Source organism: Pomacea canaliculata, linkage group LG5, assembly GCF_003073045.1.
Source record: "Pomacea canaliculata isolate SZHN2017 linkage group LG5, ASM307304v1, whole genome shotgun sequence".
In the NCBI taxonomy this organism is placed as follows: Eukaryota; Metazoa; Mollusca; class Gastropoda; order Architaenioglossa; family Ampullariidae; genus Pomacea; species Pomacea canaliculata.
The window spans coordinates 31747330-31765210 of NC_037594.1; the positions used below are offsets into that span (position 1 = coordinate 31747330).

Consider the following 17881-nt stretch of genomic DNA (forward strand, 5'->3'; position numbering starts at 1 on the left):
CCTTCATCCGGGCTTGGGACCGGCAGGTTACCCAGGGAGTTTCCAGGCGGAGTTGATCCTGCACTGTACAGTCTATTAACATGACAATAGCGTTGAGGTACAGTGCACTACCCCCACCTATTCTCTGAACAAAGGTTGTGACACGAGAGACAAATCACGATGGGGATAAAACTTTGCAATCGACCACATGGACAGCTCAGCCTAAAACATTTTCTCAAGAACCACAACTATTACATTGGCACTAAAGTAAGTCACATATGAAGCTCATAATGAAGATTTGTCTGGACAAAAATGGCATAGCTGATATGAAAAATTTGAATGGCAGGCATAAAACCTTTGAAATATAAAAATGGAGTTTAAAAAAACAGTATCTTTTTGTGTACTAAAACTTTGTTTTAAGTATTAAACTCTTTCAGTACTTTCTCCTCCAGTTGAAACATGATGTGAGATGTGTTTTGGCAGGGCTATGCATTGCTACTGTATAATGTATCACATAAAAAAAAATCAGTTTTTAGAAGCTACTGCAATGATGAAAGCAGATATGGACTAAGTTCTCATACATCATACAGTTTTATTTTGAATGCTGTCTGCTTCACACACACAAAGGCTTACCAATGCAGTATTTTAGCAAATATGCATGTTTAATGTTCATATTCAAAGTGAGCACATTTATGAAAATTAACCATGTATGTGTAATTTACAGTTTAAAATAAGAACAGCAAGAATTTCAATAAGGCCTGAGCATTTGGTACTAACCAAGACCTTTGATTTGTGACTTCAAGCTACGTTTATTTACTAAATCCTGAATTTGTAAAAGCCATGTAATGCTACAGAACATTTATTCTATTTTTGAATGCAGTTATTCCTTCTCAGGAAAAAGTAGAAAATGTTTAAAGTAAATGCAAGTCCAGATATGGGACTTCAACACTGATATGATCCTCTGTAAGAGCCAACAGTGTCTGTACCTCTCTGTTAGCTGTCCTCACCCGGTTCTATCAGTTCCTTTATTGAAAGTCTCTTCACTTTTTCATTCATCTCTTGGTTCCACAGCCTCTCCCTAGGGAACAGGAACAGCTTTGTCTCCCTTGTTAATATCTGTTCCAAGATCACTGGAATCAGGCAGAGGGAAATCCCTTATGTCATCAACAAATCTTCAGGAAGGCAACCCTCATTCTATTTCTGATCATGTGTTTTCACTTTTGGTCTGGCTGTAGGTATGTGATGCCTATATGCAGAACCAATCGTAAGCACAACTCATTCACTTCATAAACTCTACTGCCGTAATCTTGTACTAGCCTGAGGTCATCCATTGTGTCTGTTGTTAGGAATATGTATGTGTGAGAGACACTATTTCAGTATGTACATTTATATCATTTATATGTTATTGCTAGTACGAGCACTATTTTCAATTGCTCCTGGGGATCAATAAAATTGTATTGTATTGAGAGATGAACTCAGGACAGCCAACCTTCACTGTATTAGTGACAGGTGCTAACTTTTGTGCCACCAGACTGCCCTTTGTAATGAAGGGATGAATAATAAATTACAACAAAAATGAAAATAATTGTATGCTTTTATGCTTCTTTACAATCCAGTTTATCTTCAGCTTTAATAACAAAGCATGGGTCTTTTTTGTGTTTCAAAATTGTATACATTTGGAGGGTCATAATCATTGTGGAACATTTCTCATTTTCGACCCATTTCTTTATCGACATTAGTCAAGATTGACAGATCAGGAAGATCCAGGTTTGCAAGACGTGTTTTGCTGTTACAGGGATGTAGATGAAATCACAAGACAGCTAATGGAAGTTGCCCCCAAAGATAGGAAGAAAAAGGCTAAAGTCATAAAGAGTGGCAAAGTATGGCAGAGGAAAAAGTATGGGACAAAGCTTCAGAGATTGAAGGAAGACTATGAACTTCAAGTACAAGAATTTGAGAAGGTAAGTCTGCATGCTGCAAAGGTCATCTGTACTTATGAACTGATTGTAGAGTGTTGCTTAATGTGTACAGTTAGAATTATTATTATTATTTTTTTTTGGACAGTGTTTTATGATCATTTAATATTTTTTTTCAGACAGTCACAAGGGGATCTAGCAAAATTCAAGGAGACTCAGAATTACAGTAGAAAGAAAAGAACAACTGACTAACTGAAACTAAAAGCACTTTTCCTGTGTACATAAATCATTATCTTTTGCTTTATTGGGCTAATTATAAATCACTATTTGTATGAGAAAATTGAGAAACTGACAATATTATAAATGTGTAATTTTGTGTTTTACCTTGACTTGATTGCCCTGGGGGGTAGAAGAGGTACAAGAAAGACATAGAGATCACATATCAAACAGTTTTCTGAAAAAGGGAAATCACAGAAAGCACTTTTATTTATAAAACAGTTATCTAAAGTATTTTTGGTTACAGTTATTACTTACAACTAAACAACAATAAATGCGTTAAGACTTAGCAAGAATCTGAAAAAGTGCATGTTTGTAAGAACTTTAGTTTTAAATTAATTTTGAAAAAAATGCCCATCAACGAAAAAGCTTAGAATTATTATTCGAATGTTTTGTTCTTAAATAAGGGAATGTTATATTAGGTTTTAGTGAGATTTAGTTATCCATGTGATACATTTTGTGTAAAGAGAAGTAGTGTGAGCATAAATACTTTATTAGGAGCTGTCTACTGCTACCTTTATTGATAAATTACTAAACCTTGATTTTGATCAATTTGGGAAAAATGTTTAAACTAGCTCGGCTTTAAAAGATGATCAGAATATATGTACAAGGTAAGCATCACTAACATTTAGATGCATTATTACAGAGGAAGATTGCACGATTTTAAGAATTTTTAGCTTCCTGCAAAAAAATTGAGTTGATTTTTATAATTATGTCGTCAAGGTGCAATCTGTGGTATATGAGCTAAGCATACTAAGTTGAACAGGGCAGGTAAAAATAATCCTTTAAAGAAAAGGGAGCAACCTGACAATCCTACTGACAAAAATAGTTACAGGCCTTATGTTGAAAATATTTTTAATAAAGTTTGTCTTTGCTTAAGTGTAACCGATTTGATGTATTTGTCGTTATTGCTTGCTGGATGCCTGGCTGCCTGCCTTTGTTGTGTGTGGAAAGGGCACAGACAAGCACATCTCGGGGGAAAGCAAAACATTTACAAAAATTGCTTAATACGTATAGACAGTTATTTGAATGAAAGGATATATATCTACCTGCAACATCGATGTATGTCATGACGAGATCGTTAACAAAGCTTCCATTTAATTAAATAAAATTCCCTAGACGCTAAAACAGTCGTACCAAGATGTTATTGTTCATGAATGTCAATTTTTTAGCGTCTTACTCTTTACTTTGTTAAACATATACCAGTGAGAGATCATTAAAAAATATATGAAGTTATAACAGTGATGCTTTGGTGCCTCTTGTTTACGAGAAAACATAGTCTTATACATCATGATTATTATCGGAAAATGACCTAGGTATAGTGCAGGTAATGCTTCTAATTCTGAATAAGAACAAGTGATGAAATACGTTTTAAGATTTGGCAAAATTCTGCACTTTATTTTGAAGATCGGCCATAATAAACAAAGAAATGCACGGAACTGATGACGGTAGGAAACATCAACAATGGCAGCGACTTCTGTGTAAAGACTGTATTATCAACATGTAGTAAAGACGCCTATACGAACCAATTCACGTCCACATACAAGACAACTACAAACATCTTAGCGCCACCTGCTGGTCCGGATTCCCTGCAGAGACGCAACATGTGGTTGCACGCCATGTCATCACAGCTCTTAGTTTTACTATGGTTACTATAGTTGCTTTCAGCTCGATGATAAAGGTTCCCATGAGAACTGAAGCTCCAAGCACAATCGTCTTTTTTTCAGAAGAGTTTATTGTTGGAAAATATGAACGACGACGATGTCAACCCAGCAGCTAGGAATTTATTGGCTACAGGTGGACAACAGTGTTGAGTATCCGGGGCCATGTGTGGGCAAAATGGGCGTCGACCCATAGCGAAAGTGGGAAACGGTGCCGTAACAACGGGGTCACTGTCGGTTTTACCTGTCAAACAAGCGTGGGACGCTTCTCTCCCCCTTGTGACGTGGCTTAGTGTCAACCTGATTGGCTCATGGGTAGTCCCCGTTTTTTTTTTTTTTAGTATATCCACTATCTTATATCTTCAGATTATGGTGGTATTTTGGGATTTCGCATATCTCTGATTTACATATTTCTAAATCAAGACATGCATTCCTATAAAATACCAATATTCAAATATGGAGTATAATTTGTGTATTTTGCGAATAATAATGATATATAACAAGCAGCAAAAGAGTGCACAAAAGTGCAAAATGTTATAAAAAACAGAACATGATTTTTGTCATTTTTGGCGATTTATTGAGGTAAAATATAAGGATAAGATTAAAGTCAACTACTTAAAAAAGATATTTTTTTAATATACAATTTTTTTTAAAGCATTGGACTCATTTGTATAGTCAGTAAACAATTACATTTAATCAAGGTAAAAATAATTACACATAAATAAGATAAAAAGCAAACTTATAAGAAAATTAATGTTAAAAATATACAATTTTTTTTAAACATTGTCTCATTTGTATAGCATATGACAATTTTGATTTTATCAAGGTAAAAATGTTATCATAAATAGGATAAAAAGCAAACACTGATAAAAAAAAAATAATTTTTAAAAATATATAAAATTTTTTTAAAGCCATTGTCTGTTTGCATAGCATAAAATGTTTCTCTGATATATTAATGCAATAATTCGTTATTAATTATAAGTTGTAAGAAGCGAGATGCAAACATTTCCATTGACAAACATTAAAGTTAAATTGCAGTTTCCTTAATCACTCAATTACAATTTTCCCAAAAAGAGAAAGGTTCAAAGATCTATGATATTATCAATATAAGTATGAAACTGAATTGCTGGTCAAAAAAGAGTGTGCTTTTAATAGACATTTCTTAAAAATAAATCAAAGTCATGAAATTAACTATAAAAGGGTTCTAGGTTGGGATTGCAGCTTTTATGGTATTAACTACAATCTTTTAAAACAGATTAAAATTTTAAATTCCACCTTTATCACTAAGAAGAGGAAACCATCAAAAACATGTTTGAAACACAATCATGTTCAAGAATTTTAGAAGGTATTAGAAAAGAACTGTAAACATATAAAGTGATTCTGAATTTACCACAACACATCTCTATTGGATCGGGTTGAAAATACTCTCATTGATAAATTAATGGGTTAAAGTAGAATAATAATCAAAGCACAGGTTTTATATAATTATATAAATCCAGATTTAGTATGCCAGGTTTATGTACAAGAATTTTACAACGTGTATGGTGAGAAAGTTGCATCAGCTTTACTCTTTCCACCCACCCTCAGAAAATTAACTGACGTATAGGCGTGTTGCTCAGCTTTCCCTTCTGCCATTGCTCTTGATCCTAGCACCATTTAACACCAAGTGATGCATGCCAAGTCAGCATCGTAGCCTAGCTTCAGGATAACTTGTATTTCCTTGCAGCATTCTAAAAATAGAACAATATATAGAATATGAGGTCTGCATAAAAAAGTAATCACTTAATTGTAGGTTACTGACCCTAAAATCCAGAATATAATGTGGAAACAACAAAAAAGAGGTACAAATGCAAATTATACTGATATGTAAATTGGCATTAAAAAGATTTTAAAGTGTTAGAGAGAAACACAGAAATGGAAACTACATAGTGGAAATGCATTTGAATTTTCAGTTTAGAATTTCTATAGGCAGAAAAACTCTGGAAATTCTAATTTAAAAACAATCCCAATACACATGGGAACTGTAAAGATGCTCTATAAACTGTCATTTTAATTCCTTTCTACACAGTATACGAGCTGATTAAAGGACTACAGTCGTCTAGAAATTGCGTAAACATGTGTGTCCATATTTTATTTTGGCAATGTAATTAATCAATAAACTGAGTAAAATGATGGAGGGACAGTCTCCAGGCCTGCATTTATCTCTCTGTCCAGTTTTTTTTTTTTTAGATGATCCATAAACAAAAATTTCTGTCTGCACCTAGCAGAGTCCAAGTTAGGTCGTTTAATGTTCATCCTAAACACTAAAGATAGTAAGAACAATGATCCTAAACAGTCCTATTTTATGACTTCATGTTATTAATTGTAGACCGCATACACAGCACACATCACAGAGTCAAAATAGTTTAAATCCTAACCACCTGAAACTGTTTGTAAAATGAAGGGTGTGGTTCTTGAGTAGCCTCATTGAAGTTGGGTAATCAGGCCAACCATTGAAAATGAAAAAATAGCACAGATAGAAGCCCCCTCACTCATGCTAATCGAACGTTGGTCATGTCGAAAGGATTCTCCTAACGCATCACCGAATTGGCATTCCTGTTTATTTATAACATTGACAAAAAATAAATACACATCATTTAAAAAAAAATTGCAGATAGGCAACATTATAATACCTGTTATGACACAATAGTATTTAAAGACGACCCCCCCCCCCCCCAAAAAAAAGACAGCAACAATTCATGAAGTTTCATACAACCAAGCAAAAGTGGGTACAGAAAATTTACTATCTGCTCTAATCAATGCACCATAACAATGCCTTTATATACTTTTTAGTACTGCAAACATGTGAATATAGTTGTTATACAATGAATGGTATGGTATGAAACTTTAAAGGGAATCAGATAAAAGAATTTGACTCGCTCCTACTAACAAATCAGAATAAAGCACATACCAAGCATGTCCTTTTTTATGGGTCTGTCTTCATATCTCCCTCAAGACTCTTTCTACATCTTCTGCTGATTGTTAAGGGAGACTGGAACCCCTCTGGCAGATTTCCCGTGTCATTTGCCTTTCCTGTTCTTGTTCCTCCATCCATGTAAACATCCTTTTAAGGTGTTTGTATCATTCTTCATCTCTTTCCAGAAGAGACAGTTGTTGCATCCCAACTTTTCTCTAGTTTAGTTCTAACCTAAGAACACAATAGCAGTAAAACACGTAAAATACTGATTCTTTGCTAGCTTTGCTATAGTTCACAATGCCTGGAAAATACCATTTATTTTGGTTACTCTTTACCATTTGTCATATCTATTTGATATGTGATCCATATTGTTTCAAATTTTTTCACTATGGCAAAAGGCTGGGATTTTTTTTCCACTTCCAGTTGAGATTAACTCATTAAAAGCATGTTCATAACTCTTGGCCAAGGGTAAGAAGAAAAAAAAAGCTAAAATGATTATAAACATAAATGGCTTTAAGAAAATTACCTTCCAAGGGGTTTATGGGGTCTTTATGCTGGCAGGCTGAAAACCAGACAATGGAATCGGAAGGCGCTGGGGGTGTGAAGGCAAAAAGGTGAAACAGTCCTTTTTTTGAAAGCTGCTACTTGGGACACCGCTTGAGATGGTGCCGTAACCACTAGTGGCAAAGAGTATGGCAATGGTGGGTGGACATTGCTGCATAACTGAATGGTCAGCATATAGTGATTCCTCGGCATCCTTCTCTCTTCGCTGTTAGCTGTGGCATCCCTGTGTCAAATGAATACATTTGCATAAACTTTTTTCAGCTTAGTACATTTAAAACTGTCAGCTGCTGATAGGTTGTTAAAAATTTTTTTAAGAACATTTTATTGTTATTGTACAAAACTTGTTTATCACTTGTATGCTATTTTACCAGAAAGAAGACACAGCCTTGTGTCCCTACATGATGTCCACCAAAAAAAATTCCCTAAATATTAAGCAGAGGAAATGAAAACAGACCGAAATCTAATCGGAGTTATCCGTATCCTTTTTGGTTGAGTGGGAGCGATTTTTGTCATCACTCTCCACCTCCGACATTTTTTGTCCCTTGCAGATTCAGCTAGATTCTTGGTAGTTACCTGCATGGAAATAAATATAGAAGGCAAATAAGATTCACAAATCAAGATCAAAAGTATAATAATACACACTCTTATAGTGCAGCATCACAACAAAAGCTACACTAATCTGTGGTGTAATGACTGTGTTCAAACAGTTCAGGTATTATCTTTTTCTCCTTCCTTAAATCTGCAGCACACAATAACATAGAAGTCATTTTGACCATTAATGGTCACATGCTTCATAAATTTTCTTTCTGCACAAGGATTATGAATATTATGAATCAAAAAGTAATTGGCACTTACTTAATGACTTGTGCAGGAGAACTGGAAGCATAGGACATGAGGAATCAGCTTTATAGCTCTAATTAATGAAAGCTTGCATCTGGTTCAATAGATTGTGGTGGGAAGTTGCACACCCTGTGACCACTTTCATCTTAAAAATGCCAGCAGCCAGCTATCTAGAATAACAGTAAAATAAATTATTGACCATTATGCAGTTATTATGATTTGTTGTTGAAAAAGACCATTAAAGTTGTCTGAAATGATACTTCCAGTCACAATCAGTTGTCAATGGGCTATCTATATAAGTTTTTTTTTTGGTTCACCACTGGGAACACAATCCTTATGCTGCTCTTTGACAAATATTCTTAATTAGCTGCTGCAGTGGAAAGTTTGGTGTTTGAAAAAAGTCGTTTAAGCTAGCCTAAAAAAGTTTATAAAATTGAGAGGCAGAGGTTAAGAGTCCAAAGGACCAAATCTGTCAACATTATCAGCAATATGTGACAAAGCAAGTACATTTACACCAAAAATCCTTTACCATACAAACACTGCTTCTTGAACAAATAAACATGAAAGGTTATGAGCCTAATAATCAGCATAGTTCACACACAGCCCAGGACTTGCAAGACAAAAAAAACAAACCCACAATAAATAAGAGAAAAAAATATTATACTGCCCGAAGAAACCTGGCATTTTAAACGCTATCGTAGCCAGTAAAACAGACGGAACTGTCGAAGCTCTGTTACGTTCCACTTTCGTAATCGCAATTTGAGGAAATTCTGACAGCTTCAAATTCTCTCCATTGCTAACGCTAAAGAATTATCAAATACAAGCGTTCAGAACTGCTGAGCACGAATTCTACCTCTGTCTGGAAAACTTGTGCATTTATTGGCGTTAATGTGTACTCTTATTCTTTCTTCTGTTAGAATGATATTCTGCATTAAATTTGGACATTTCTGTAGTTAAAATCTCAATACTATGTTAATATAGAGTATAAAAATTATACGTACTGTTATCGAAGCGTCGAACACATGTATCAGTATAGAAATTGACCGCTTGAGAAGCTTTTCTGTTGGGCAAAGTATAGACTCCAAATTTGAAAAATGGCGGCCGGTCGTATGTAGCACGCCATGGCCAAAAAAGGTCATTGCCATGTTAGGGGTCACGACCCTATATGTGGGCATGATCTCCCGCACTCTGGTTTCGCCTCGGCGAGCGTGGAGCTTGGCTTATGTGCGCATGCGCTGGCAGCGCCATGCCCCATGAGTCAAGCATTGCGATAGATTGACCCCCTGTATCACAGTCGGATCAAGACAAACTTGGTGGACCCCTTGAGCTTATGGTTTCCGATGCTGCTAGGGAAGTTCGTATGTAACACGTTTGCACGGATCGACAAGGGGATGACAGTGAAGGCCTGGAGTAAGGTATAAAGGTCGAAAAGACATATAACAAGACGCATGAAGCAAAAATACAACACGCATGCACACACACCTCTGCATGTAACAACATAAGCAGGATTATAACTAAGGAGACTCGAAGTTTAGTAAAGGTTTGATCACACAGGTTTGTCTGTTGGATAATCTGGCAAACGGCCTAGAGTTTTGGCGACAGTGCATCAGAACACAAAAAAGCGCTGGTGAAAGAAAATAAAAATAATATACAGACGTGCAGTATTCACTATATATATGTATATCTACTGAGTGGAAAACAAATGTTTAAACATAGCTTCTAGAGATTTAAACTTTTCTAAAAAGTCTCATCAGATTTAGCAGTAAAAACTTTACTTTTTATGACAAACATTTTTTGTCGCGGGGTTGATTGGATTTCAGCTATATAAAGCAAGTTTATTATCAAGTAATCAAAAAACAAAGCAAGTCAATATAAATGTGAGTAACTATCTAAAATAATAAGTATTTAAATAATAAAACATTAAAAGCATTGTCAAAAAAACTTTACAAAACTTACAATTGCGATTTTTATTTCACATACCAGATTTTCTTATAAGCATACAGTGAATGGAAGTCATAAAAAGCCTCTTATAGGCTTTTCGGTACTCTATATTTTTCCAGGTGTACACGACAAAGTTCAGCAAAGAATTTGCGAAAACTGGCATTAAAATTGCAGCTACAATCCCTTCATCATTATCCGATCCTTTGTCAAAGAAAATTGAGTGAAATACAAACGGAAGCCAGCTGACAGAAAACAGAATGTTTATAGTCACAAACATAGCAATACATTGACTTTTCTTCAAGTTACTGTCGTTTTGAGAGGTGCAAGGATTAGAGACTGGACTAGTGTGAGTCTCTGGAGTGCCGTGTAAACATATGGTGTCCGTGGCCAGTCCTGTCCTTTTGTATGTCTGTGTAGTCAACGAAAGGTCAACATCAGGTGACTGAACTACCTCACTAACATGAAAATGCGAGGCAAGCACCACCTCACTACTATCTGGACCATCTGGACCTGCCTGTCGTGTGCCGCCACAGTTGCCTTGATCTTGAACAGCTGGGACGATCGGAGGTTCAAGATGACCATTCTCTTGAGCTTCCTCTGAAGACATATGTTTACCAGACTTATATATCCTTCCATTAGGCCTAAGCACTTTGTCTTCAGCAGTAGTACTGTTATCTTGGCACACAAAACCATTCTCTGTTGACCTGATATTTGCCGTTACCTGTAAAGTTGTCCGTATTCGACGTTGATGATTCCGAACAAGGCAGGCGATTCTCATGTAGCACGCACCTGACAGGAGAAACTCTAAGACTAGCGACAAATTCAAAAATATTTTTTCGTACACGTTTCCTCTTGTAAAAAACCTACAGCCCCCTGTTACAAAGCTGCTGTGCAAGACGATGACAGTGCAACAAATAGCTACAGATAAACACCAGATTGTGATTATCAAGGCCTTGGTGAACCTGTCACTTACGAAACGTCCGTAGAAGAAAGGATACACGATGTAACACAGGCGGTCCAGCGCAATGGCCAGTAGGGTGACATGGGATACAGTGATAAAGACAGTGTAAACAAACACTCCTGACATACACAACACGTAGCTGCTGTCGATGATGGCTCTGGCCTCCGGTATGAAGAGACAGGCCATCCACACCAACGCAGCTCCAACTAGAAGGTCGGCTACTGCCAGACTCAACACATACATATTGGCCTGCCACTGGTCACTGTGACGTAGTTGCGGCGTCCGCAGGACGACCACGATGGTCAACAAGTTGACTGCAATGACCAGCAGACCTATCATTAATAACACCGCTGCTATCAACGTCTTGTCCAGTATGGTTGCCATGGAGCTGGTAAGTAATGGCTCTGGATTCGTAACAGTTCTGTCAACACAGTGACCGGAATATAACTCAATGTAAGTAATTTGCACACAGTGTGTTTCCTCAGTTTTTCTGCAATGTCCGCACCTGACCTGACAGTGCAACGGCGGTGACAATCAGTGGAAAACACTTTACCGTTATCCAACGGATGGTCCTGCTGCAGGTCCTTAAAATTACCTTCTCCGCGTGCAGCAGCTTAAATAGAAATTAAATCAGATCGATATTTGCTAATGAGCCTGAAAATACTGCAAACACATTTTGCTCATTAGCATGCGCGAGAGCTTCCTGAAACCATTGGAATCAGAGAGCTTCGCATCTCAGCAGAGATAACTGGAGCGGGAGATAGAGACTACTTATTTTTGTGATATTTATGATGATGATGATGATGATGATGATGATGATGACGACGACGTGACGACGACAATGATGATGACGATGATGATGATGAAGAATTTCAACACTCTTTGTGATAATGAACAACTAGGCGCATGCAAAAATAAAAACAGTTCAAACTGATTCAAAATTATAAAAATTTGGAAATCGTTAAAATGAAAAGTGAAAAAGTGAAAATCGTTGACGTACAAAACAAAGTCCTCTTCATTTTCATCTGCAATATATATATACACAAGTTTTATGATGTCAACGTTTTCCCGTTTATTCCGTCTACTACAGGACCTCGCACTACGCTCGTCTCATACACACGCAATGAACGAAATTTATAAAAAGCCTTTTATAGGCTTTTCTGTACTCGATGTTTTTCCAAGTATACACGGCAAAGTTCAGCAATGAATTTGCATAGACAGGCATTATAATTAGACCCATGGACCTATCATTGTTCTCTGTTCCTCTATCAAAGAAAATCACGTAAACTATAAACGGAAACCAGCTAAGAGAAAACAAGACATTTATAGCGACAAACATACCAACAGATTGTGGTTTCTGCACATTACTATCTTTTTCAGGAATTCTCCTAGACACAGTTCTGTCTGCAATGCAGTGATGCACAAGACTGGGTCCTGTATTTACAGGATGTGCAGGTTCAGTCTGTGGACCTGCTGCGTTTGAACATATCATAGAGTCCAAGGAAGATCCTTTCAGTTCTCCAGTCTTATCCGTAGCCAGTGAAATGGCAACTTTCTCTGTCTGAGCAACTACCTGGTCACTTGGCAACAATACCGAATCTGAATTCAGCGCCACCTGGCTACTGTTTGAACAAGTCTCACCTGCTTGAAGATCATCGCCATTGTTTTCTTGACATTGAAAATCTGCGAGCTGAAGTTCAAGAACAACATTCTTTGATGAAAATAAATCAACTTGAGCATCAGGGACTAAGGACTTCGGAGAGGACTTACATGCACTTGCCTCTGGCTTCACCACTTCATCTTTGTCAGAGATGGAGGATTCTGCTTGTATCACATGATTGTCTCTGAAGCTGTGATTGGCCGGCGTGGGTACAGTGGCCCGTACTCGACGTTGCTGCGTTCGAACAACACAAGCTATCCTCAGGTAGCACACACTTGCCATAGTAGACTGAAACAGCAACAGGGCGGTGAGAATGATCTTAGTGTCATACACCATCACCACTGTGACCGGTTTGCATTCAGTTGTAGCAAAGTTATTTCTCGTCAAAGAAGCCCAACAAGCACTAACTACTGATGCGCACCAGATTACTAAGATGTAAATCTTCGTGGTCCGCTCACTGACAAACCGTTCGTACCAAAAGGGATACACGATGTAACAGAAGCGATCCAGTGCCATGGTTCCAAGGGTGCAGTTGGAGGCGGCAGCACTGATGGAGGCAACGATGACCCTGACATACACAACACGTAGCTGCTGTCAAAGACCTGTCTGGTTACCGGCAGGAACAGACAGGCCATCCACACTAACGCAGTTCCAACCAAAAGGTCGGCTACTGCCAGACTCAGCACGTGCAGGTTGACCTGCCACTGGTCGCTGTGACGTAGTTGGGGCGAGCGCAGAACGACCACGATGGTCAGTAGGTTGACTGTCATGACCACCAGACCTAGCAGCAGGAAGGCGGCTGACATCAACGTGTTTGCCAGACTGTTTTCCATAGCACCCGAGAGGAGACTAAACTATATCTCCAGGCTGCTTTATCAGTCAATGGTGGAAGTTGCTGTTGTTGTCGGATGAATGGCACCGAGCATCTAATGTGTGGCTTCACACAGAACTAAAAACGTCTGCGGTTATCCAGAGGACGGTCCAGCTAAAGATCTTTGAGAAGAATTATCTTGCAATGTGCACCTGTTTGAATACAAACTAAATTGACATCGATTTCTTCTCAGAACCTGCAAATATGGAACCATTACTGTGCTTTGCGGCCGTGAGTGTTTATCCAAACCATTTGGACGAGAGACTTGTGGGCCTACAGAGGGTTAGCATCGACCAGTTGGTGCAGACTGTGAAATTAAAGCCTCTGTGACAGTCTTGATATAAGTGATGAATTTAATTATTTGATTGCGAAAATTTCCTTACAAACATAAAGATATTTTATCACCCTTCTTCACATACCAGTCAAATGGAATTTGACCTCTATGTTAATAATATGATAGTAATTTGATACTAATATACCAAACAATAAAAAGACCCTTTCTAAAGTAGGTAAATTTTTTAGCTTATTACTTTGAGGTGTGACTTACAAGAACCAACTTGTGTGTGTGTGTAGTGGTGGTGGGGGAGGCATATATGCAAACACGAGAATACGGGAAAAGAGAAGGACAGAGTGAAAGAGAAGAGAGTGTCCCAAATTTTATCCTGGGCCTCAGACGACTAGATGTGTGTGTGTGATTTCTCAACTGTTGGTTGGTTGCCATAGCACCGTCGAGAGTGGAGTAAGGTAAGGCAGCGAGGAAGAGCCATGCCTAGACACGAGGCGGCACCAAGGGCTCTAACACTTCACTAACGTGGGACAAAATGGTCGTCGGACTACGCTTTTTTGAGGTGCTTTTTATTTGTATTAATCATAGAAATATTAATCCAAATACTTGAACACTTTAACTCATATTCATACGCAGGGCTCTTCATGAAGGGTCGCTTACCTGCGGACGCGAATACGATCACACTATCGTCCGACGTGCACACTAGCAGCGAGCAACACTCACTTCAGGTTTAATTTATGCTTTATTGTATAAACGACTAAACAACAGATAAAGAATGTTTAAAGCACATTTGTGTTAGGATATTAGCAAGTCCGTGTAGTCCAACTTTGAACAACATACAGAAACATGACACAAAGCATGAATGTGTAGTGGACACACTCTTAATTTTAATAATTTAATTACACATCACTAATCGCTTTATAATGTCAGCAGGTCTGTCTGTCTGTCTGTCTGTCTGTCTGTCTGTCTGTCTGTCTGTCTGTCTGTTTGTCTGTCTGTCTGTCTGTCTTGCGATATCGTATTTCTTCACATTTTCTGCAATACAAGGTGAGTTCTGAGAGCAAACTTCCTCAGGTTAGTATTACAGAATAAAGCAACATCAGTGTTTGGAATGTTTCGTGTTTGTTAGAAACATTAGATTAGTTGGCAGCGTCACACAAAGGAAACAACTCACATTTGTAGAAAAAAAAACTACTACACTGATTTTCTGACATTTTGGACTGTTATTTTCGAAAACATTCACCTTCTGCACCAAAAATGAGACAAATCGCTGAAACACTTTTTAAACGCATTCCGATACTCTGGATTGTTTACCCCGTAAATAGCGAAGTTGACTGCAGAATTGAAATAAATCATCAAAAGTAACACTCCCGAAACCCTCTCATCAGTATCTGTCCCTCTGTCGAAGAACATGGAGAAGATGACGAAAGGAATCCAGGAACCACAAAACAAAGTGTTGACGGCCACAAACGCATGGACAGACACAGTCTTCCTCGTATTCTGAGAGGACAATGAGGACTTGTTGTGTCTTTGTTTTGTTTGGGTTTTGAGGCTGGCACTTGCAGCATCACTGGAAACAGTAGGATGTAAGACGACTACAGGGGTCGAGACTACAGCAGGGTCTGATGGAGTCTGCAGTGATGCACCAGCTTCTATATCAGTGCTCAGCATCAATACACACGACTGTGGGACTGGACTGTCCCCTCGGTGTAACTCAGCATCTGGTCCAAGTGTCACGTGACCTCTTTCCTCTGCTTGTAAAGGTGGTTGAACCTCAGCCGCAGACACAAAGTATGTTGACTTAGTTGATGCTTTAACTTGATTGGCTGGTGTCCGTGCAGACGTTAACTCACTTGCTTCCTTCGTGCGTGCTGCTGTCACGTGACCGCTTGCACGTATTCTTCGCTGTTGGCTACGAACTACACAGGCAATCCTCAAATAACACGCACATGTCATCACTGACTGCACAAGCAAGACAACAAGTACAGTCCTTTTCAATTCCTCTGACATAATAACCGTCATTGGCTTGCACCCACTTTCTTCAAAATTGTTGCTAAGTAACATGAATGTGCAACAACCAGTGAAGGACACCATCCAGATTCCTAAGATGATTGTCTTTGTCACTCGCTCGCTGATAAACCGTTGGTATAAATAGGGGTAGACGATGTAAATCAGACGGTCTATAGCAATTGCTTGTAGAGTTTATAGGAAACACAAGTACTGTTTGCAGTAACAATACTGCTCATTATGCACAGTCCATAACAACTGTCCATGAACGCTCTTGTTTCGGGTACATACATAACGGATAACCATCCCAAACAAACACCCACCAGGGTGTCCGCTACAGCCAGGCTGAGTATATAGAGGTTGGCCAGCCACTGGTCACCGTGACGTAGTTGTGGCGTTCGTAGGACAACAGTAACGGTCAGCAGGTTGACCGTTATAGTCACCAGGCTTAACAGCATAAAAGCGGCTGCTATGAAGGTGTTGTCCAGTCTAGTCTCCATGGAGCGGAGAAAGACAGGTCGGGTGATATGTTCGCTTTGAATTTTGTCTATAAACCAACGCTTGGAACCACGTGACAGCTAAATAGCTGAGTCTGTACTTCACCAGCGGGAACGTCACAGGGAAAACAGTTAATGTAAAACTAAAGGGACAGGACACTCGGCATGACTAGAAATAATTGGGGAGAAAGCTTTATCAAGTCACGTGACGTAGATGGTATTTGTTCATTAGGTCTAGAGATCACTGCACACAAGAAGCTGGCAAACACTGGGCCATTACTGGGATTTGCACATTATCTCATCTGCCGGCATCTGGTGACTCAGCACTCGTGGCTTTCCTACTGTGATAGCAATGGATGCACATGTATTATGCTCAATTAAGGCTCGTTTGTAGTAATAGATAACGGCTTACTCTCAAAACTTGTGTAAGAAAAATAGAAGAAGAAAAAGACCAAGATGAACAAGAAGAAGGAATTCACCGTATATTAATATCAACATTTTTTAAAAGTAAAACTCGATTCTAAGACTTTCGTATGCATGGATGAATGCTATTTTTCAACACGATGGAATAGAGAATTCACAGCATTGAGATAAGATGCTGGAGGATCCTTTGATGTCCTTCAGAGACCACATCATCCACGAGAAAAAGAAGAATCAGGCCATACAAAGACCACCTGACCAGAATGAAAAGCTGAAAAGTGGTGTAAGGACACAGATTAACATCCCTTAGACTGTTATACAGGTAAAAGTACATACAGGTAAATCGGAGACAAAACAGAAGTAAGCGAAGAAGTTGGCAGGCAATCGTCAACCATGTGTGATCGATCACTGAGATCATCCGTCCCTATCCCAGAGTGCCAAACAATATTATGGCTAGAGTAGGTCGTGATATCGTCAGGCCCCTCTTCGGCAATCAGCTTGAAGAATGGATTCTATCTTTTAATGTTGATGATTATATTAATATTAAAAAGCGAAGTACTTGGACGTTAAACTTCACACGTGAGAAAACTATTTGCAGAGTTGCAGAGAGCCATTGCTCCACCCTAGATGTTAATGCTGTATGTAAAATACGGACTAATTAATCTGGAGAGGCTGAAGTTTTATGAAGTGTTTTGTTGAAGCTTTTGAATGTGTTTTGAGAGTGGATACATACCTGGATTGGGTGATACTTTGTAGGGCCGTCTAGATCATTTGATTTGTCCATTGGCATAATTTATGATAGCTTCATATGTGTTGGAGAGTAGCATTTATCAACACATAGGCTACACATCATCTGAGTACAAAAGCTTTAGTCTCACCTTTTATTCAGAAGCTTCTGCATTTTTCTAAGTTCTTATCGCTCCTAACACCCTGATGAACTGTGCCCATCGCACGTGACTGTACAGGTTACTCGGGGCGTTTTTATTATTGTTCTCTAAAACTATTTTGCTGTCAACAGTTTTGAGATCGATGCGTTTCCTATTGCT

The 17881-nt window shown here is 38.4% G+C and overlaps 1 protein-coding gene across 5 annotated transcripts in view; it reads left to right on the forward strand.

Annotated features, from left to right (window-relative positions):
* LOC112564878 (transcription factor A, mitochondrial-like) overlaps window positions 1-3050 on the forward strand; it is a 43555-nt gene extending 40505 nt beyond the window's left edge. For 4 of the 5 annotated variants that reach the window (XM_025239973.1, XM_025239971.1, XM_025239972.1 and 1 more), the window contains 2 exons: window positions 1775-1940; window positions 2075-3050. In XM_025239973.1, the coding sequence (XP_025095758.1) occupies window positions 1775-1940; window positions 2075-2125 (217 nt within the window). In that variant the 3' untranslated portion in view covers window positions 2126-3050. Of the gene's footprint in view, window positions 1-1774; window positions 1941-2074 lie in introns of those variants that run through there. The other variant, XM_025239974.1, reaches the window with a different exon arrangement.
* The last annotated feature ends 14831 nt before the right edge of the window (window positions 3051-17881 follow it).